At 50.1% G+C, this 22023-nt stretch overlaps 2 protein-coding genes across 2 annotated transcripts; one reads left to right on the forward strand and one right to left on the reverse strand.

Annotated features, from left to right (window-relative positions):
- The first annotated feature begins 1703 nt into the window (after nt 1-1703).
- Nucleotides 1704-7084, forward strand: NAGS (N-acetylglutamate synthase). The gene is made up of 8 exons (XM_036269951.1): nt 1704-2129; nt 2697-2971; nt 3084-3297; nt 3545-3725; nt 4285-4456; nt 4547-4729; nt 5444-5719; nt 7042-7084. The coding sequence occupies exons 1-7, from the start codon at nt 1704-1706 to the stop codon at nt 5622-5624; spliced, it is 1632 nt and encodes a 543-aa protein (XP_036125844.1). The 3' UTR covers nt 5625-5719; nt 7042-7084.
- A 239-nt stretch (nt 7085-7323) lies between these two features.
- TMEM101 (transmembrane protein 101) lies at nt 7324-10966 on the reverse strand. Its single transcript, XM_036269952.1, has 4 exons — nt 10739-10966; nt 10278-10458; nt 9342-9488; nt 7324-8343 (listed from the first exon to the last, which is right to left on the reverse strand). The coding sequence occupies exons 1-4, from the start codon at nt 10873-10875 to the stop codon at nt 8035-8037; spliced, it is 774 nt and encodes a 257-aa protein (XP_036125845.1). The 5' UTR covers nt 10876-10966; the 3' UTR covers nt 7324-8034.
- Nucleotides 10967-22023: the final 11057 nt, after the last annotated feature.

Genomic DNA, 22023 nt, shown 5'->3' on the forward strand with positions numbered 1-22023 from the left:
CAGGAGTCCTGTCTGCTAGCATGAGGAGCACAGACGCGTACACAAGGAAGGAATGAACAGGCGGTGGAAACACAGGATGCCTGGAGTTTGGCCATGACACTAAAGCTGTGTGACCTTGGCAAAGACACAACCCCTCTACAGTTGCTGTTTCCTCTGGGCTGGTGTGGTCAATTGGTTGAGCTTCATCCCATGCACTAGGAGGTCGCCTGTTTGATTTTCAGTCAGCGCAGGTGCTCAGGTTGCTGGCTCGATCCCCAGTAGAAGGCTTGCAGGAGGCAACTGATGGATGTTTCTGTCTCATGGATGTCTCTCTCTTTCTCTCCCTCTCCCTTCCCCTCTCTAAAATAAATAAAAATATATTTAAAAAACAAAACAAAACAAAAAAAACAGAGGGTGGGACTCCATTGATCAGCATGTACCCAATGTAGGATGTGTACAACTGATAGTACACTATGTGCTTTGAGGCAGCACCAGGATACAGTAATAAGTAACAATGAATCACATCCTGCCAAAGTTTGTAAATCTTGTTTTTTTTCAAATCCTCACCAGAAGATACTTTTCCATTGATTTTCAGATAGAGTGGGAGGCAGGGAGAGAGAAACATCTATGTGAGAGAGACACACCGATTGGTTGCCTCCCGCACAACTCCAACCAGGGCCAGGGACCTAATTGTAACCAAGGTTCATGTCCTTGACCGGAATCGAACCTATGACCCTTTGGTTCCTGCATTGATGGTCTAACCGCTGAGCCAAACTGGCCAGGGCTGCAAATCCTTTTTAATTCTTGCTTCAGAGTATGGATCTGGAGTAGACCTGCTTTGCTTCAAGACCAGCTCCATTGCTTATGAGAAGAGTAACTTTAGTCCTCACATACTTCTGTGCCTCAGGTTCCTCATCTGTAAAATGGTAATAATAACACCCATCCTGTGTTACCAAGAAAGCAGGTAACCCTATCTAGCTGGAATTTAATAACATTGCTTTATTCTTAAGGCTTTCTTCTGTATATGGTCAGTGTTTCTGGCCTTCTAGTTACAGCCCTGTTATGGATAAATTTTAAAGTTAAAAGAAAAAAATTAATGCTAATAAGGGGTGATTTGAGGATATGACAAAATTCTTGAAGGTAGTACTCAGTGGCTGCTGTGTGGCAAACCCTGGTAACTTCATGAAAACAGTCTTTGAGCTGGGACAACAGGACAGAGGCAAGCCTGGCCTCCAGCAGGACTGGCACACCTCCACGCTCCTTTCTTTCAATCTTCTCCCACCTCTTCTTCCAGTCCCTTCCCTCAGTGTCTGGAAGGGAGTAACTACCACCTGCTCTCCCCTCTTGCCTTAGTCAGACTCCTCTTTAATCATCCAAGTCCCCGCAGGTCCCTAAAGTCATCTCTGAGTCTGCTGAGCCCTTCCTGGAACCCGCCTTGGCAGCAGATTAAAGACACCGGCATGCTTTATCTCTGCCAAGTGACCCTCGCTAATAGGTTCTATAACCCTCCCACCAGGGGCGGGAGATCCTATGGGCCCCGCCCACTGACCCTAGGTCTGACTCTCTTCAAACGCACCCAGAGGCGACTTCGAGCCCCCTGCCACTGCCTGGGCAGGTCCAGCCCAGCCCCGTCCCGCCCTACGCAGGTTAAGAGTACCCCAGAACCCAGAGCTCCCGACAGAGGGTCACTGGTGAGGGGTGAGGGTCGAGCTGGTTTGGTTGTCATGGCGATGGTGCGGTTGGCCTGGGCTGTGTGGGCCACTGCTGCGGCGGGGAGGCTGCGCAGTCCCCAAGGCACTGGGGGTGCGCGCAGGCTGAGCGGCAGCACGCGGCAGTGGGCAGCGAGGGGCACTAGCCCCGGGCGCCGGCTCAGCACTGCCTGGGCGCCCACCCAGCCAGCACTAGAGGAGGCCGTGGGTGCCGAGGACGATGCCCATTCACCTGCAGCTGAGGAGCCGTCGTGGACGCCGCCCCCCGCGCCATCAGTGCCTCCTGAACCCCCGGGGTCCCCAGGCAGCCGCTCGCTGGTGCAGCGGGACATTCAGGCCTTCCTGAACCAGTGCGGGGCCAGCCCCGGGGAGGCGCGCCACTGGCTCACGCAGTTCCAGACCTGCCACCACTCCTTGGACAAGCCCTTTGCCGTTATCGAGGTGAGAGGAGCCTGGTGTCGGCCATATCACAGCGAGGGTTTGGGGGTTGTGTGGCGACATGTAGCCAGGTAGGCAGGACCGGTAGCAGACTCTGCACAGCAGAACCAGGAAGAGGCTCAATGGATTCCTGAGGAGTGCCTGGGACTGGGCAAGGCTTTGAGCTCTTCCAAAAGTCTGGCGCCCAGCCCTAGTGCGGAGCCTGGGACGCTAACCCGCCAAGTGTGATGCGCTGGAGAAGGCCCCCACCATGGGCACAGTTAGGGCTTCAGATTGCAAGTGGGGAACCTGAACAGGAGTCACTTTCATCACCCCTCCCCCAAAGTGTCCTAGAGTCCAAGGTCGCAGGGAGGAGCGGAGGGAGGAACACTAGTGTGAGATAAGGGAATGGCAAGACCCAAAGGAGCAAAGGGCGGAGCAGGCAGGCACCAGTAGCCAGAAATAGGGCCTGAAAGCTCCTGGACAGGGTGGGAGCACCTAGAGGGCCCTGAAGGTGGGGCTGTAGGAGCAAGGAGGTGCAGCAGGAGTCAGGACCACTGTCATGTCTTCTGAACGCCCACTCCTCCGCAGGTGGAGGAGGAAGTGCTCAAGTGTCAGCAGGGCGTCTCCAGCCTGGCCTTCGCACTGGCCTTTCTGCAGCGCATGGACATGAAGCCCATGGTGGTCCTAGGGCTGCCTGCTCCCACAGCACCCTCCGGCTGTCTTTCCTTCTGGGAGGCCAAGGCACAGCTTGCCCAGAGTTGCAAGGTGCTGGTGGACGCGCTGCGGCACAATGCTGCTACAGCTGTGCCTTTTTTTGGTGGTGGGTCGGTGCTAGGCGCTGCTGAGCCAGCCCCCCATGCCAGGTTAGTGCCAGCCCTGCCTGCCCCTTAGTAGTCAGATCACATGGCCCGCCTGCCCTGCCCCAGCCCAACAGGCCTGAAAGAGGCCCTCTTGAACATCACGTCTGGCCCACAGCTATGGGGGCGTGGTCTCGGTGGAGAAGGATCTGCTACAGTGGTGCCTGGAGTCTGGCAGCATCCCTATCCTGTGCCCCATTGGGGAGACCACTGCTCGCCGCTCTGTGCTCCTTGACTCGCTGGAGGTGACCGCAGCGCTGGCCAAGGAGCTGCAGCCCATTAAAATCATCTTCCTCAATACCACAGGTGGCCTGCGGGACAGCAGTCACAAGGTGTGTCCTCTCCTTTCAGGCCTCACTTCCCACAACTCCTGGCCTAGCTGAGCCCCTCTCAAGCCCAGTGAGCCGGGAATGGAGTGTCAGGGAGAGTCTCAGCCTGTAGTGCCCAGATCTGAGCCCTCTCTGGCCAAAGGCTCTGGGAGGTGGTAAGAGTAAAGGGGTCAGCAAGGAGAGGTCCGTGGGGCAGGGTGGTCCAGGGCAGGCTGCCGGATGGAGGCTCATTCCCTAGCCCCGGAGGCAGGTCCTGAGTAATGTGAACCTGCCCGCTGATCTGGACCTGGTGACCAGTGCCGAGTGGGTGAGCACCAAGGAACGTCAGCAGATTCGGCTTATTGTGGAGGTGCTCAGCCGCCTGCCCCACCACTCCTCGGCCGCCATTACCGCTGCCAGCACGCTGCTCACCGAGCTCTTCAGCAACAAGGGTAAGGGCAGCAACAAGAGGGATGGGGGTCCGGGTCCAGGGAGTGAGTACCGGCCACTGGGATGGGGTAAGCAGGGGAAGCGGCCTCCTCGTCAGTAGGCCATAGTGAGACTCCACTGCAAAGGAAGATCTCGCTTAACTTGGCGGAGGTAAGCAGGGCGCACGTGACGGGGCTGGAAGTTGAGTGGAACTAGACAAGATGGGTGTGACTTTGGGGGTGGGAGGACCTAGAGGGCGGAGCTTGGAGTGGAATGTACCAGACTAGGAGAGGTGGGAGGGGGCGGGATTAGGCGAAGTAGGTGGGACTGCAGGCGCGGGGCTGACCTTCAGGGACAAACTGCCTGGGAAATGCATCTCCTTTAGTGAAAATCACATTCAAAATCTATGCAGACCACAGAAAGCTTTTCATTAGGGAGATCTCCCAAAGAGAGTAATTGTTCCATCAGCCCCCACCCGTCCTATATGAAACCCCCTACCCCCACCAGCCTACCCAAACAGAGGAGTGGATGGAACCTAGATCTCCCGCTAAACTAACCGCTCGTCCTTCGTCCCACCCCCAGGGTCCGGGACCCTGTTCAAGAATGTCGAGCGGATGCTGCGAGTGCGCAGTCTGGACGACCTCGACCAGCGCCGCCTGGTGAACCTGGTCAACACCAGCTTCGGCAAAAAACTCCGTGACGACTACTTGGCCTCGCTGCGCCCGCGGCTACACTCTGTCTACGTCTCTGAGGGGTGAGCCTGTGGACCTCAGGGACCAAGGGACACAGCTGGTCACTTCAGACCAAGGAGAAGTCCCAACCTGATTCTTCCCCGCTGCACCAGGTACAACGCTGCCGCCATTCTGACCACGGAGCCCGTACTGGGGGGCACCCCATATCTGGACAAGTTTGTGGTGAGCTCCAGCCGCCAGGGCCAAGGATCTGGCCAGATGCTGTGGGAGTGTCTGCGGCGGGACCTGCAGACGCTTTTCTGGCGCTCTCGAGTAACAAACCCCATCAACCCCTGGTAGGTGCTGGTAGGTAGCTCTGGACTGGGCACCCTACCCCTCTCTCACCAGCCACATCCCGGGGCCCACCAGCCAGGAAGGCTAGGTGTTTGTCCCCTTCTTTCACTAGCTGTCCTTTCCCAAGGAAAGGACTCACCTACTGTGGCCCAACATTTCCCAGGACCACACACAGAGAGCCTGAGATTTCCTCACAGGCTGACTACACATAACCCCGCCCCTTCCTGCCCCTACCCTGCAACAGAGGATTCCTAAAAGCAAGTGACAACCACCAACCACCAACTCTCCCAGGCTCCCAGAAAATTCTGTTCAGGCTCTGTTCCAGGCCCACTTGTCCACTCTGACCTCAGGCCCACTGCATCTCCAGCAGAAACCCCTCTTCTCTCTTTCCTTCAGCAACTCCTCACTCCCTATTACCCTGCTCTGTAGGCACCAAGTGGTGAACAAGAACACAAGGCAGTGTGGAGAGAGCAAGGGATGTCCTCATTCTAACCATTGCTGTGAGATTCTGGCAAGCTACCTAACTTCTCTGAGCCTTAGCTGCTTTTCTGTGAAAGCATACCAACACCAGGCTCTTAGCTGCTGCTGTGAGGATACAATCAGATAACAGACAGCAGGTCTTAGCAGGATGTCTAGCATGTAGGAGGTCCTCAATAAATGAACCAGCGAGAAATGAGCACTGGCCTTGCACTAAAAGCTCCCACCACCACTACCAGGTACTTCAAGCACAGTGATGGCAGCTTTTCCAACAAGCAGTGGATCTTCTTCTGGTTTGGCCTGGCTGATATCCGAGACTCCTATGAACTGGTCAACCATGCCAAGGGGCTGCCAGACTCCTTTAGCAAGCCAGCTTCTGACCATGGACTGCAGGACTCCTTTAGCAAGCCAGGCAGCTGACCCTCACCACCGGCCCTGCAGGCCCTGGGACAACCAGGGTGGACCAAAAGCCATGTCTGCTGGAGGTGACTCCAGGCAGCCACAGGCTGGACAAGGTTTGTTGGCTGACTGATCTACAGAGGAAGAAGCAGCCCCTACTCTATTCTGCCCTAGAGGTGGTGGTGGTGGGGGGGATGAAGTTGGACAAGCACAGGAAAGCAAAGGGTCCATCCAAGAACCCCACTTGCTCCAAAGCCACAACTAGATGGCCTTTAATTTTCAGTCTAGGGATTTGGGGGGCAGGGGAGGGCTTGCCTTCAAGGGCTCTACTCAGGGCTAACATTAAGAGTAGGTCAGTTTCTGTGAACTCTGTGCTGCTTTGAGACTCCCTTGCCCAAAATATTATCCCTATCTGCCTGAAATCCCACCACTCATTTTAATCCCTTTGGGTCTTGCAACTTTTCAGGAGGCCTTGATTAAAATGCAAATACTTGTCTGAAAATCAGCTCACACTTGAAAGAAAATAAGCAGTGGCTCTCTGGGAGCAAGATCTTGAGGGCTGAGAACCCAGGGGACTCCTAGAGAGAATAGAAGAGCTAAATGAGAAGGAGGGGCCCCAGTATGAATGCTGCCACCATGTCCCTCAATGCAGCCCCCAAAGGGGCTCCCCTACTCGGGGGAAACATCCTCCATTCCACAGACCTGACAGACAAAAGCCCCAGCTCCCTTTCAGGCAGGGCTCAGAACCAAGCCCAGACTTGGATCCTTTCCCATTGGCCCCCTAGAGGTTGTCTCCATTTTTGTGCAAGCGGACAGGCAGTAGCCCAAAGCTGGAGGTTTTATTGAACATTTTTGATCCCCGTGATGTGCCAGGCACCATAGTGGTTGCTGGGGCTACTTTCTACCAGGAGGTACAGGGTCAAGTAGGGCGAGGGTCAATTAAGAGGCCACCATAGCTCAGCAGGTGTGGCTCAGTGGATTGAGCATCCTCCCGTGGAGTGAGAGGTCCCGGTTTGATTCTCAGTCAGGGAACATGCCCCGGTTGTGGGCTCAATCTCCAGTAGGGGGCATGCAGGAGGCAGATGATGGATGTTTCTCTCTCACATCGATGTTTCTCGCTCTCTCCCTCCCTCTCTCTCTAAAATTGAATAAAAACATATTTAAAAAAAAAAAAAAAGAGGCCACCATAGCACAGCAGCAGCTGTGAGAGGACCAAACCCTGAGAGCAGCCTGTCTTCCCTCAGGAGAGGGGTGACATTCAGTATACATCTGGGCATTGGCCTTAGACAGACCTGACCTGCAATTCAGCTCTGTGGCTGGGTTTGTCCTCTGGCTTGAGGGAAGCTGCTTACCTTCTCTGAGTTTCCACTTTCTCACCTGTAAAATGTAAAATTCTTGGCCTCATAGTGGACACTTAATGTTAGTTCTCTCCCTCCAGTTACCCCCACCAAGGACTTCTTCAAAAACAGCTGACACCAAATGGGGAGGAAAAATAACCTACAAGAAGATTGAGGTGAGAGGTCAAAAGAATATACTACAGGGAGGATTAAGAGATCCTTGAAGAGAGCCAAAAAATTGTGGGAACTTTCAGAATAGGAGGAAGATCACAAGAGGACCATGGTTGGGCTTAACCAGATATGGTCTTTCAAGAATCCCAAAGTCAATCCCAGCCAATGGCAAAGTGCCCCATGGGGAGAACAGAGAAGCAAAGCCAAATGTCTATATAAAATGTTTATTTTTGGAGGACTGTGTGGTCTGGTGTTTGGGAGGGCACTCACCCCCACCAGGCCAGCCATAGAGCTGGAAACAAGGCAGGAAGCAGGAAGTTGGCTGCTGACTGCCCCACCCTTTCACACCCAAGAAGACTGGGGCCTGCTCTGCTCTCAAGGTAGGTGACAATTAGTGTTATTTTTGCCCCTGACATATCCTGAGAACCCATGTGACTTCTGTGGAGCCCAGCCTCTCTGCTCCTCTTGGCCTGATCCAAGTGTAAACATACAAACACATTCTCAGTCTCCGAAAAGCACTACAAAGCCTAGCTGCAACTGCCAGGGTCAAAAGGAATTTTTCACTTTTGTTCACTTCCAGTTCTTAGTCTTCCTCCCTCTGTCTCCCACTCTCAATACCCTAACCCAGCCCTGCCTTACTCTCTTCTCTGGAACATAAGACCCAGGAGAGCAGCTGATGTCAGCTCTTCTCTTAACAAATGGAAAAAAACCCTGTAAGGCATCTTCATCAGGGATCCCCCCTCAAGGGCTGGGCCCAGGAATTGGGGAACACACTTGCCTCTTACCAACACACACACATACACACAGAGCAAAGGATCAAACAAATAGACCAAAAAGCATAAATAAACATAACTGGACCAGCAAGGAGGAAGGTGGGGTGGCCCTCAGTGGCTCCCTGCACGCTCAGTCTCTCCCCATGCAACTCAGCCGTCAGTGGCCAGGATGACAGCGGCCCCAAAGATGCCCACACTTTCTCCAAGGAGCTTCATCTGGTTCCAGAACTCAACGCGCCGTGTGTTGTGCCAGTAGGCAACATTGCCATCAATGAGCAGCATGACAGGGGGCAGCAGTACAGCCAGGATCTGGGCAGCCAGGGTCACGTAGTAGCCAGACAGGAAGGCCAGGGCCAGGACACCGTAGAGCAGGAAGAATAGCTGGATCATGAGCTCCCCTCCTGGGAGATGGTTCAGATATGCCAGCCGGTCCTCTTTGCTGTGCTGCAGTGAGTAGGCCTAAAGACATACCATCTTCTAAGTCTGTAGAACAGGCTGAGGAGCCTGTCAGAAGCCCACCCAAGATGGCACCTGCAAGTCAGCCTCTGCAAGGTGGGCTTCTGACTCCCCTCTCTTAGACTTAAGGCTCTTTGAAAATAGGGCCTACATCCCCCCTCAGACTAAGACACTCCATGAAACTAGGGCCTATGTCTCTCCTCTCCTTACTCTGGGAGCTCAGAAGATAGGAAGTGTTTCTCCATAGTCATACTGGGGTTCTCACCTCTGAATCCAGAGCTCTGCACATGGAATATGGTGCCTAGTAACATCCCCATCCACACTAGCCTCCCCTAAGAGCACTAGGGAGGACCATAATTGACTACCCTAGGCAGCCCTCATCAGTTATTTTATTTTTTTAATCCTCACCTGAGGATATGTTTATTGATTTTAGAGAAAAAGGGAGGGAGAGAAACATCAATGTGAAAGAGTAACATCGATCAGTTGCCTCCCATACACACTTCAACGGGGGCTTAAACACACAACCTAGGTATGTGCCCTGACCGGGAATTGAACCCAAACCTTTTCAGTGTACGGGATGAAGCTCCAATCAACTAAGCCAACCAGCCAGGGCTTTTTTTTTTTTTTTTTTTAATTTGCCCCCATCAGTTCTAAGTGGTAGAGTCCCAGCTGGGGCCTGAATCCACCAAACCTCTCCTTTGTCCCCTATCCCATCTCGTGGGAGCCAGACCCAGGAGAGAAACAATTTATCTTGTTCTCCTGGTTCTCAGGCTTTGGATTAAATGGCTAATCCAAACTTTTCTCTCCCTGGTGGCAATAATACTGGAAGAATATTGGTCAGGTCTCAGGTACCCGGAGGGCCTCTGAGGCCCAGAGCTGGCAGGAGCAATTCATCAGGACCTACATGCAAGGCCTTCTGCCCACCTTCCTGGGTTCTGCCAAGCATGGGCTCACATTTTATTCCCAGTCAAGCACCTCCAGCCAACAGTCCCCCAACCTACCACACAGATGAGATAAATGCCCAGGAAGACCTGGCCGGTGGACTGGAGGGATCGGCTACGGGGTTTCCGTCGGTAGAGTTCCCCAGCGCCACTAGCCAGCACAAGAAATCCGCCAATGATGGCAACTGTGCGCGAGTACATACGGACCTAGATCAAGGCAAGGGTACCCCAGTCAGGAACTGCAACTGCCACATATCTCCTGACTGCCCAGAGCACAGAAATGTCCTCTCTATATATCCCCTTCCATCTGATGAACCCTCTTACTACTTCCAAGTGTGGTGGGCAGGTACAGCAGAGATTCTTTTTATCAGAAGTGGCCCAAAAGGGTTAATAAAATTGTCCAAGGTCCTACAGAAAGTAAGTGACAGAACCCAGATACCAAGTGTTGTCTCCTTCCCACATTCAGGCCTGCAGACTGGAATCCCAGTGTTCTTTCTGCTATATAGTATAGTCTGCTCCATAAAAACAAAACAAAACAAATTTAAAAACCCACTGATCTCACTGTCCTATAGCTGTTCATACATCTGCCTCCTGTCCTGGACAAATTCTCCGAGGGTAGTGCCTTTGTCCAGGCCTATCTCCAAGCCCACAATGCCCAGCAGAAGTTCTGTCATTTACAGGCTTACATGCTGCACTGGGATTACTAAAATGTCAGGCACTCTCTAAGGTTACTTTTGCCCTATGAGTCTGAGATTACTAATGATTTAAAGGGTTCTGGAAACCAGGTGATCTGGGTCCTGATTCCAGCTGTAATGATAACTGTGGTGTGAATTTGGGTAAGTCTGTTTCCCATCTCTGGACCTCAGTTTCCACACTCTGTAAGGAAAACTTGTATGATCTCTAAGGTCCTGCCATTCTTGCAGTCTGTAATAATCTCCACACGCACAGAGCTCCCCATCACCCTAGCAAAGTTTTCCCCAAGGCCGAGGCGCTCACCTTTAGCCAGTCCCCGTAGTGGACGTAGCCCCCAACGTAGGCAGCGTAAGTGCTAATGGCCAGCTGGAGTGCGGCGCCCAGGGCAAACCAGCGCCGCTTCACTCCGAAGGACATGAAGCTAGCGCACAGCACGGCCGCCCCCATGTCGAAGTACAGGTAGGGCACTGGGATGTCGGGCTTCCTGCAAGCCAGGAGGGGGTAAACAACGGTATCAGAATGAATAAGGGAGACAGATTTGAGACCCCTTGAGTTCCCACCAGCTCTAATGCTCGCCCAAACCGGAGCCCCCTCCCATGACCATGCCCCGCCCCACACACACTATGCTCGATGTCCACCTTGCTTCAGTCCAGAGCTCCTAACAAGTCCGAGGTTCCAATTTCTCCCAGCCCAAGGGCCCCACCTCACCGCATCCCTGTTCCTAGGACGCACCGTACCACCTCCCACCGCGGGGGCCAGCTCACCGGCGCGCCTCTGCCCTTTCCGCGTACAGCATGAGCTGGCTGAAGCAGCCCCAGAAGGGGCAGCGTGTGAGCAACACCGAGCCCAACTGCATGAGCAGCTGTAGTAGCCATCGTCTGGAGCCCACCTTCGACGCCATCTTAGGGAAGGGCAGTCCGCTGCGGCCTCAACCGGGTCAGGGAGACTGGCGCCGGGGTGCGACACCCAACTTCCGGTCTCACGGGGTTTGCTTTTAACCCTTCCGTAGAGAAACAAGGCGCTCGTTCTGTAGTTCTGGATCAAAGGTGGTGTTCTAGCAACAGAGTTGTCTTTCCCTCTGCCCATGGAGGCTTATGGCCCCTTTCTGTAGCTGCAAAATTGAAAACTAGACTCAAGGAAGAAACAGTGGGTTCAGGACATGAGAAACCCTGAGTCACAACTTAATGAAGCGAACTAATCTTTGAATGCAGCTACATTGGGGCTTCAGTCCTAACTCCAACCGTTACTTTGGGCATATTGGCTACACTTTTCAAGATTAATTTGTGAAATGGAAATGACATCTACTTTAGGGTTGTTGTGAGGTTTAAATGTGATGTTGATTCTAGCACACAGAGGTTCAGTAAACGGTGTACATACTCAAACCAGCAGAAATCTGCTACTGTACAAATTCAAGAAGGTTCTCCTGAGTCACCTGTGAAGTCTCATCTTGGTCCTGCCTCTGCTATGTCCCCTGAGAGATCTGATGTGGACATATGGGACATCTCATCAATTCTTTTTTTTCAGTCCCCATACTCCCACTTTAGCCCAAACTACCATCTTTTGTGGGTTTAACTACAGCAGGTTTCCAATTGGTCACCCCCACTTCTCCTTTACCCTCATTTGTTCTCAGCTCCCCTATTTTGTTTTCATAACCATCAGGTACGCTTCTTTTGAATCATTTTGCACATAGGCAATTATATATTTGTGATTCTTCTATTAACGACTATATTAACAATGGATTGTGAGCTCCAGACCAAGGATAGGGTCTGGTTTCTGTTTACTACTCTATTCTCAGGGCCTAGTATACAGGATGCATGCATCCAAGAAATATGTGCTGAATAAAGTGAACAAAAGGTGTTGCCACTGTATCTTATAGTTGTTACTTAGCAATTATTTGAATAAATAAATGGGCAAAAGTTAGGGGCATTCTGGGATTGCCACCACAAAGCTGCCCCACACACCACCATACAACACAAATTAATCTTCCAATACCAAAGTTAAGACTCTACAAGTGCCCTGGCTGGTGTGGTTCAGTGGTTAGAGTGTTGGCCCTCAGAACTGAAGGGTCTGTTTCCATTCCCAGTCAAGGCCACATACCTGGGTTGCAGCGTTGATCTCCAGGAGAGACAGAACAGGAAACAACCAATCAATGTCTCTCTCTCCCTTCCACCCACTCCCTCCTCCCTTCCATGCTCTAAAAATCAATGGAAAAAATATCTTCAAGTGAGGATTAACCAAAAACCAAAAATGTACAAGCACTTCCTTCCATCAGTACATTTAATTCAGGTCTGGGCCCTGGCCAGTTTGCCTCAGCAGTTAGAGCATCAGCCCGCGGTCCAGAGAGAACGGGGGTTTGGTCTCCACTAAGGGCACATACCTCAGTTGCAGTTTGTCCCTGGCCCCGGTTGGGGTTGTGCGGGAGACAACCGCTCAATGTGTCCGTTTCACATCGATGTTTCTCTCTCTCTCTCCCTCCCACTCTAACTGAACAAAAATGGAAAAATGTCCTTGGGTGAGGATGAAAAAAAAAATTCAGGTCTGGTTTTAGTTCCCTTGGGGGAAAAATACGCATGTCCAAACAGTATATTTCTGATAAAGAGATTAAAAATTTCCAATCAGACCTGGCAGTTTTGGCTCAGCGGTTAGAGCATCAGCCCACTGACCGAAGAGTCGAGGGTTTGATTTCCAGGTCAAGGGTACATACCTGGGTTGCAGGTTTGACGCACACACACACCCTCCCATCAGGGTTGTGTGGAAGGCAACCAATCAATGTCTCCCACATCAAAGCTTCTCCCTCCCTCCCTTCCACTCTCTAAAAATCGATGGGAAAATATCCTCAGGTGAAGATTAACAACAAAAAAGGTAGCATCTCCAGGCAAGGGGAATGAGAAAATACCTAGATTAAAGGTTATTTTGGCCCTGGCCAGTATTTCTCAGTGGTTAGAGCATTAGCCCATGGACCAGAGTCCCGGGTTTGATTCTAGCCAAGGGAGGTACCTCGGTTGCGGTTCGTCTTCAACCCTGGTTGGGGCCGTGCAGGTGGCAACCAATCAATGTGTCTCTCTCACATCAATATTTCTCTTTCTCTCCCTCCTTTTTTCTATTTATCTTCAGATGAGGGAGGGAGATAAATAGAAAAATATACTCAAGTGAGGATTATAAAAAAGTCATTTTACCTTTCCTGCTCACCAGTGACAACCATGAGGTAAATTTTCATAATACAAGCACATAAGTACAGAATAAACTTTCCAATTGACTATTTTTCTAATCTCCTCACCCATCCCTGATTCAAATGGGACAAGATACACAAGCTTGGGAAGAAGCTAAGGTTGAGAAGGACTGGATATGGGATCGTATATGTCCTTAAAATAGTTTTAGGAGCTGCCCAGGTTATGCCAACAGGAACATTCCCCTACCCCAGACCATCTCCATCATAACTTTGGGGAAAAGAGAATAGGATTAGTGAAGTTTTCCTTGGTACTCATCCCATCCTAATTTCCTCTGGTGTTCAATCTCTACCTTTTTTTTTTTTTTCTAAAGAAATAAACCTTTATTTTTATTTATTTTATTTATTTGCATTTATCATCAGATAGAACGGAAGGGAGAGAGAAACATCAGTGTGAGACACATCGATTGGTTGGCACCCCAACTGGGCCAGGGACAAACTGCAACCAAGGTTCGTGCCCTTAGTGGGAACCGAACCCAGGACTCTCTGGTCCGCAGGTCGATGCGCTAACCACTGAACCAAACCGGCCAGGGCTCAATCTCTACTACCTTTTATTGCCCTCTCCTCAAAAGGATAATGAAGACTAGGGGCCAAATCCCTCTTTCTAGGGCTGGGAAAGATGCTGGTATTGTGCTAGATCACAAGATAAATAGGTGAGTAGGAGGCTCCTAAGACCTGAGATGAACACAGCAATTTGTCCCTCTTCCTGCCACCATTCCTTCCAACCCTGCCTGAACAACAGCCCATAAGACTTCTGAGGAACATCCCTCTTCCTCTCCCACAGCTCCATCTGCTTTCCCCAGTCCAGTTGCCTCAACTTTCCTCTGCAACAACCCCTACCTCTCCGGAGGACTCCCCTGCTCCTCCAACCTGAACTTGCGCTTGCCACAGCCACAGTGACGGTGACCAGCATGGTACCCAGCACAGCCGCTGTCTTGGACAGGCAGAGCCAGGTCTCTACACTGCTCAGCACTGCCCCCACCAGCCTCCCAGGTGCAGCACAAGTCTGGATGCACAAATCAGCCACATATAAGTGCCACAGGTGGTCCAGCTTACCAAAGGCCCACTGCAGGTCACAGCCACACACCCAGAGGTTACTGGCCAGCAGCAGCCATGTGCATACTGTCTGAATGCCCACTATCGCCTTGAACTCAAGGTGCTGTTGCCTACTAGAGAGAGGAGGCCCAAAACCTGCAGGGCTGCAAAGGCCTCAGCCTCCAGCTTGCTGATGTCATTCCCAACTAGACAGAGGACCTGCAGGCCTGGCATGGTGGCCAGTGCCACATCCCCAACTCGCTGCAGCTGGTTCCCAGCCAGCAAGAGCCAGTGTAGGTGGGAGAGACCCCTGAGCCTGGCTGTGGCTCAAGTTAAGCTGTTCCAGGTTCCCCAGGCCCCAAGGCTACAGAAGTCCATGGTGGCAAGCAGGTTGTAAAAGAGATCCAGGCAGAGCAGAGAACCAAGGATGGCCAAGAAGTCCAGGGACAATCAGACGAACCGGTTGTAGCTGAGGTCCAGCAGCTCCAGGACACCCAGGCCCCGCAGTGCTCCATGAGCCAGATCCCATAGGACATTGTAAGAAAGCAGCAGCACCCACAGTCCCCACAGGCCCTGGAAGGAGCCATCTGGCAGGTGGCTAGATTATTGTGGCTCAACTCCAAGAGCTAGATTCAGTCAGGAAGCCTGGAAGGATGAGCAGGTGGAGGCCCCCACAGTCCATCACGCTGCCCATGGCTGGGCAGGTGCATGGTACTGGGTATGCTGCCACCAGATTCCCAAACGAGGCTGATGTCACTATTGTGGCCATGGCCACTGCGATGATGAAGTGGCCACACCTGTCCCATCCTTGCTTGTCCCCTGAGGGTCTGGGGTGAGGATGGCATCAAGGTACTCATGGATGCTCTCCTCCACCCAGAATGCTGGGCAAGCATGGGAGCTAGGAGAGAGAAATAAAAGCAGACGCCATTCAGGGATCTTATCATTTCCCCCCAACATGGTCTCTAGGAATCTTCCCTGCATCCCCCACTATTTTACCTGCTACCTAGGTTCTGGCAAAAGCCACCTTAGCTGAAGACCCCAGCATCCTGATCCCCCATCCCTAGCTACCTCTAATCCTCTTATTCCTACTAGAATAAAAAGTGATCAGGGAAGATGGATCTGTTTATTCCTCCAGATCCCTTTTTCATTACAACTTCACAACCCAGCTAACTTACTGCCCCCACAGCCCTAGCAGAAATGCTTTCTCCAGCCTACAAGATAGAACCCTGACTAGATCCTGGCCTAACCTAGCCATTGAGGTCAAGGCCTGAGGCCTCAGAAGCCCAGTGAACTCATCTATATCCCTGGCACCACCTACTGAATGCAGCCCCAGCCCAGGAACAGCAGTGGAAAGAATCTCAGCTGTAGTTACCTCCCCTCCTGGCCTCAGACCAGAATCCTACCCCAAAAGCAGTAGAGATCAGCTCTCAGGGAAGCTATAGCCTTGAGAGTGGGGATGAGACAAAGGTTGAGGAAATTTCCAAGGCCTGCCCTGGCCGGTTTGACTCAGCGGCCTGCGGTCCAGAGAGACCAGGGTTTGGTTCCCACTAAGGGGATGTACCTTGGTTATAGTTTGTCCCCGGCCCTGGTTGGGTCGTGTGGGTGGCAACCACTCAATGTGTCCCTTTCATGTCTCTGTCTCTCTCTCTGTCTCTCTTCCCCACTCTATCTGAACAAAAAATGGAAGGAATGTCCTCAAGTGAGGATTAAAATAATTCTACCTTGAAAATGTAAAAAAATTTTTTTTCCCCAAGGCCTTGTGGTCTTATATCCAGAAAACAGGACCTTGCCCTATTTTTCTAAAAACAGGTCCAACCCCCTCCCTTTTCTCCAGTCTGGAACCCTACACTCTGCTCTATTTCTTATCAGAATGGCAGCTTGAGGTGCCTTCGAGCCCACCCTCAAGTCAGGAAGGAGTCAGATGTCTCCTCTTTCATTCTATACTGCCTGCCTAATAAATCTGCCATCATCTATAATTCACCTAGGTCTTGTCTAGACACAAAGGAAGGGAATGCTCTCTTGTTCTCACTAGTCCAAAGGTCGAAATACTCCACTCTGGCTTTCAAAGAGTGCCCAGCATCTCCTTCTGAAACAGAGAGGGCTCTGGGGCCAGCTATCTGTACCCAGCGCTTCTGCCTGGCCCTAGAGGCCAAACAAGTTACTTTTTCTCTATGTTCCCCAGTGTGCTCATTAGCTCCACCCAGCAAATTCTTAAAAGAATAATGGCACTTGGAAGAGATGGTTACTAAGGGCCAAGCATCTCATTAAAGGCTTCATTTAATCCTCAACTGAGACTCATTTTACAGATGAGGAAACTGATGCTAGGCAAAGCCAGGTAAGTTGCCAAGTCATACTGCTAATTAGTGGCAGAGGTGAAATCGGACACAACTCCAGCCTATCTGAATCTAGCCGTGCTCTTAACCATTAAACTACAGTGCCACAAAGACCGGACCACTGTCCCCCATGCCAGCCAAACACTTCTCTAAAAAATCAGTCTACAGATTGTCCCCAGAATGGGAAGAGCAACTGAGCCACCACCAACCCAGGATATGAATCTAAGCCTTTAGTTAATCAGACTGAGCCCTCTGAATTAACTCAAGTAATCTCACTCAAGCAAATTACACTGCAAAAACTTGAGGAATCACTGCCAATAATCTTTGAGAAAACATTACAAACAGGTTGCCAGAGATTTGAGCTCAGCAAAATTTCCAATTTTCAAGTCAGACAAGTGTAACAACTAACAAAATCCAAAAAGGGCTCATTATAGGTTGTAACTAGTTACCGAAACATGATGACCACTAGGTGCCCACATGACTTTACTAAAAATAATTGATTCTCAAAGAACTTGATTTCCTTGTTTTAACAGATGACCGTCAGAGACAAACATCTGGATCTTATTAGTCTTTCATGATATCCCTTTGGAAGACAGTTTATAAAAATTGGAATTAACACAACATTGGGAGGGATAACTAGTCTATTGTAAAATCAAAATTTTTAAAAAGCTCTTAATAGGCTAGAATTGTTGGCTAGAAAATAAGCCATTTAACTGAAAACAAGACAACTCCTAGCCACACCTGCCAGTTTAGCAACTTCTGTGCCCCTCATCCAAGGGCTGCCAGGAAAAGAAAACATCTTAAAGAGCAAGTACTAGCATGCCGGAGACCTGAGCCTAGTCTAGCCTCAGTTCTATAAATGAGCAGCTGCTTGGAGGACAAAAGGGTACAATACAGCTGCCCTACGTTGTTTCTCAAAGCAGTAAGCTCCTCATCAACCAAAGTGCTCAAGTAGGGGCAGTCTGCGGCTGATGCTATAGACACTCAACTAGGAGACTGGACTATTCCACATGAGTGCCAAGATCCCTGGCATCTCTAAGTGCTGGGATATCTGTGCTGTGCTTCCCATACCATATCTGAGCCAGCCCTGACACTGAAGGCATCCTATATTTTTGTACACAGTTCACATACTGACTCCTGGATTTACATGGCTGCATATCTTTCCTATAGCCGGCACTTTCAGAAAGGCTAATCTGAACAAAAACCGGAGTGTATTTGATGATAGCACCATCTGTAGGGATGAAGGATCCATCACTATAATTACTCCCTAGCAAACATCCTCAGCTGAAATCCCTTCTCCCTCAATACAGACCTGATGAACATCCATCTTCTGTGTCTGCACCCAAGTCACATGACACAAGTTATACAAAGCCACACAATGAGCACCTGGCTGGCTACACCCTAAATGTCTCTAAAGGGAACTCAGCAATCTTAGAAGTTAGGAGCCACAGGATATGCCCTCACCTCCCTGCCAAATCTACAAACTCACCTTCAAATGTACTACTGTCTCCTTTCTTCTTTGTGAAGGAAGGGCCTGCTCCTATCAGAAGCCAAAGTATCTACTGTAGCCATGGATCTCATCCCCCATTTTTGTGGAGTTCATGACAAGGTAACAACTAAAAGTCTAGCTCCGGCCAAGTCCTCTCTGAATTCCAGGATCACTCTCTAGCTGCCCAGCTGCCATCTGCTCAATTATTTCATTAGTAAGACAAATGGCAAAACAGAACTCTTGGTTTTTCTACAAACTTCTTCCTTTCCCATTGTTTGTCATCCACCCAGAAGTCACTCAGTTCCTCTTTCCCTCACCACCTTGCCCTCAGATCCTATACATCAGCAAGTCTTATCAGTCCTGAAATCACTGCAATCGCCTAACAGTCCTTCTGCTTCTACAGTTGCCACCTAACATCAACTCCCTCAACAGCTTAACACCCTCCAACAGCTCCCCACTGTGCCAAGAACAGATGCCAGTCCCTACAATAGCTAAAGGTCCTGCATTATGTGACTCCTGCCTACTTCTCCATCCTGCTGACTACACTTCTGCCACCCATCTTCCAGCAGTTCCTAAACATCCCAAGTTCTTGTCAACCTTAACTTTGGCATTTGCTGTTTCTTCTATCTGAGCATAATTTGCTGACTCCTTGTTCTTTATTTTGTTTTTGTTTTTCTTTTTTATCCTCACCTGAGGACATTTTTCCATGTTTTGTTCAGATAGAGTGGGAGGGAGAGAGAGGACAAGAGAGAGAGAAACATCGACATGAAAGGGACACATCGAGTGGCTACCACCCGCACGGCCCAATAAGGGCCGGGGACAAACTGCAACCGAGGTACGCGCCCTTAGCGGGAACCGAACCCGGGTCTCTCTGGACTGCAGGCCAACGCTCTAACCGCTGAGCCCAAAATGGCCAGGGCTGACTCCTTGTTCTTTAAATGTCAGTTTAAATCACATCTCAGAGGCCATCCTAGAATATTCTCTTTAAAGCAGTACACATACCTTCCTATAGTAAAACATAAGCAACTACTGCAAGCTACAGACCAGAATAAAGGGGGCGAGAACAGGAAAAAAAACAACACATTAGTCCCTCCACTCACGACTACCTGCTGGAATCGGCATCAGAATTAGTTGAGGAAAAGGGAGGAGAGGTTACTTTCGAAGTCACTAGAAATATGCCTTACCCTCACCTTGCCAGTTCAGGAAGAAACTTTTCTCAAAATTGAAAATTAAAGGAAAATGGGACAGGGAGGCCACAATCTGACCAGTCTTCGTCCCAGTTGCCTGCGTCTGCTCTGGAGAAACTGGGGCAAGCTCTGCTGCTTCTCAAGCTGGAACAAGGTATACCTTCCTTCCCATTTCCTCCCATGTCCTTTACTGGTCCCTTGTCCTCTTTTCAAACTTGACTTCAAACTCTTCAAAACCAGTCAGTCCTGGATCACTTTTTACCTTGGCTCAGACAACTTAGTTATTAAACTGATGCCTTTTAAAACTACCTTCAGTCTTATCTCAATGACTGGGTGCTTGGGAATACAAACATGTGTTAAGTCATAATCCTTGCCTTAGAGCCTCAAAATTCCCCATTAGGCCACTAGAGATAAACCTAAACAAGTAAATACAAGTCATACATGCCATATGACATATGACATAAACAAATTACAGGAATCACTTTCCATTTTAATTATCAATAATGGCTTCAGAGGTAGCTTTGAAGCAAGGCATTGTAATAAGACAGAGAAGACAGAACTCAATAACTAGGCTGTATGGACACCTTTCCATTTTTTTGTTGTTTGGATAGAGTGGGAGAGAGAGAGAAACATCGACACGAAAGGGACACATCGAATGGTTGCCACCCGCACAACCCAACCAGGGCCGGGGACAAACTGCAACCGAGGTACATGCCCTTTGCGGGAACCGAACCCTAGTCTCTCTGGACCGCAGGCTGATGCTCTAACCGCTGAGCCATATCGCACATCTAACATGCCAACAGATTATAAAGTGCACTTTATGGGGCAGGGATGAGGGAATGAGTTGACAAGTTTCTTTAGACATTACGAAGTGCACTGCATTTTCAGAAATGCAAGGGACAGGACAAAGCATCTTAGAACCTAGAGGGTATAAAAAATGTCAACAATGTCTTAGGTGGGAGATGGAAAATGTCTAACTTACTTTCTAAGTTTCCTGTAATAAGCCATATAAGAACATAGAAGAACTTGTTTTGAAATGTTATAACCCAGCAGCAGTCCATTACCAATGGATGGCAGCCCAATAGCATCCCCTTTTCACCTGTAAGGTACTTCATGGTATTAAACCCCAGAAGTTTAGGCAGTTACGGGATGATGATTTCAAGTTTCTTAAAAGGGTATTCTCTGGCACCCATAGCCTGCAGCAGTAATGGGAAAACAAATCTGCCACATAAACAATGATCATCTTCCAACTGAGATGACCACTCTGTTCCCACCCTCACCACTCATCTTGTACATTGTAGCTTCTAATATTATACATTCTCACCATGGTATCCTCCCTGTCAACAGGACAGTAGATTCTATTTCTGTATGACTGAAAACCTACTCCTTCCTTAATCAGTATGTCTTATGAAAGAACAGATTTTAACACACACCTTCTTAGCTTCAAAAATGTCAAGGAGGCCCTGGCCGGTTTGGCTCAGCGGTTAGAGCGTCGGCCGGCGGTCCTGAGAGACCCGGGTTCGGTTCCCGCTAAGGGCGCGTGCCTCGGTTGCAGTTTGTCCCCAGCCCTGGTCGGTTGTGCGGGTGGCAGCCACTCGATGTGTCCCTTTCACATCGATGTTTCTCTCTCTCTCTCTCTCTCTCTGTTCCTCTCTCTACCCCCCCCCCCAACTCTACCTGAACAAAAAATGGAAAAATGTCCTCGGGTGAGGATTAAAACAAACAAAAAAAAAGTCAAGGAGCCCTGGCTGATTTGGCTCAGCGGTTAGAGCATCGGCCTGTGGTCCAGAGAGACCCAGGTTTGGTTCCCGCTAAGAGCATGTACTGCAGTTGCACTTTGTCCCTGGCTCTCGTCAGGTCATGCAGGTGGCAGCCACTCAATGTGTCCCTTTCATGTCGATGTTTCTCTCTCTCTCTTCCCCTCTCTCCCTCCCGCTCTATCTGAATAAAAAATGGAAAATTGTCCTCGGGTAAGGATTAAAAAAAAAAAACAGTCAAGGAGCCCAGCCGGTGTGGCTCAGTGGTTGAGCATCAACCCATGCACCAGGAGGTCACTGGTTTGATTCCCGGTTAGGGCATACACCCAAGTTGTGGGCCAAATCACCAGTGGGGGGCATGCTGGAGGGAGCCAACTGATTTCTCTCTAATCAATGTTTCTTCTCCCTCTCCCTTCCTCTCTCTCTAAAAATCAATAAAGAAAAAAAAATGTCAAGGAACCTTTACCCTGCATCAGCGGTTCCCAGGCTGGAGCCCCTGAAACAATATTGAAGTGCTTGAGCAATTTTCAAATTTTCAAAAACACTAAACAGAAATCAGTAACGAGTTGCTCAATTTAAATAGCAGATTCAGTATCAACTCAGTGTAGTAAGGCTGTTTATACCAAACGAACTGGATGCTCTATAGCAATAAACCCAAAGGCATATGTAGCAATGAGGAAGTGAACGTGTGTGCTGGGTTAAAGAGGTATGTGTGGCCCTGGCCGGTTTGGCTCAGTGGTTAGAGCGTCGGCCTGCGGTCCTGAGACACCCGGGTTCGGTTCCCGGTAAGGTTGCAGTTTGTCCCCGGCCCTGGTCGGTTGTGCAGGTGGCAGCCACTCGATGTTTTTCTCTCTCTCTCTCTCTGTTCCTCTCTCTCCGTCCCACTCTACCTGAACAAAAAATGGAAGGATGTCCTCGGGTGAGGATAAAAAAAGAGGTATGTGTGTATTTGGAGAGGAAGGAGAATGTCTCAAAGCGAAGGAGACAGTGCAAAACTACCTGTATGTTTCATCATAAATGGA

This window comes from Molossus molossus, unplaced genomic scaffold, assembly GCF_014108415.1.
Source record: "Molossus molossus isolate mMolMol1 unplaced genomic scaffold, mMolMol1.p scaffold_m16_p_19, whole genome shotgun sequence".
In the NCBI taxonomy this organism is placed as follows: Eukaryota; Metazoa; Chordata; class Mammalia; order Chiroptera; family Molossidae; genus Molossus; species Molossus molossus.

Excerpts from the sequence above, each read along its gene's own strand:
- TMEM101 (XM_036269952.1), bottom strand. The coding sequence starts at position 10,875 with ATGGCGTCGAAGGTGGGCTCCAGACGATGGCTACTACAGCTGCTCATG. Across the intron at positions 9,489-10,277 it reads ACTACGGGGACTGGCTAAAG|GTCCGTATGTACTCGCGCAC; the intron begins GTGAGCGCCTCG and ends GCCTTGATCTAG. Across the intron at positions 8,344-9,341 it reads GCATTTATCTCATCTGTGTG|GCCTACTCACTGCAGCACAG; the intron begins GTAGGTTGGGGG and ends GTATGTCTTTAG.
- NAGS (XM_036269951.1), top strand. The coding sequence starts at position 1,704 with ATGGCGATGGTGCGGTTGGCCTGGGCTGTGTGGGCCACTGCTGCGGCG. Across the intron at positions 2,130-2,696 it reads AGCCCTTTGCCGTTATCGAG|GTGGAGGAGGAAGTGCTCAA; the intron begins GTGAGAGGAGCC and ends ACTCCTCCGCAG. Across the intron at positions 2,972-3,083 it reads GAGCCAGCCCCCCATGCCAG|CTATGGGGGCGTGGTCTCGG; the intron begins GTTAGTGCCAGC and ends TCTGGCCCACAG.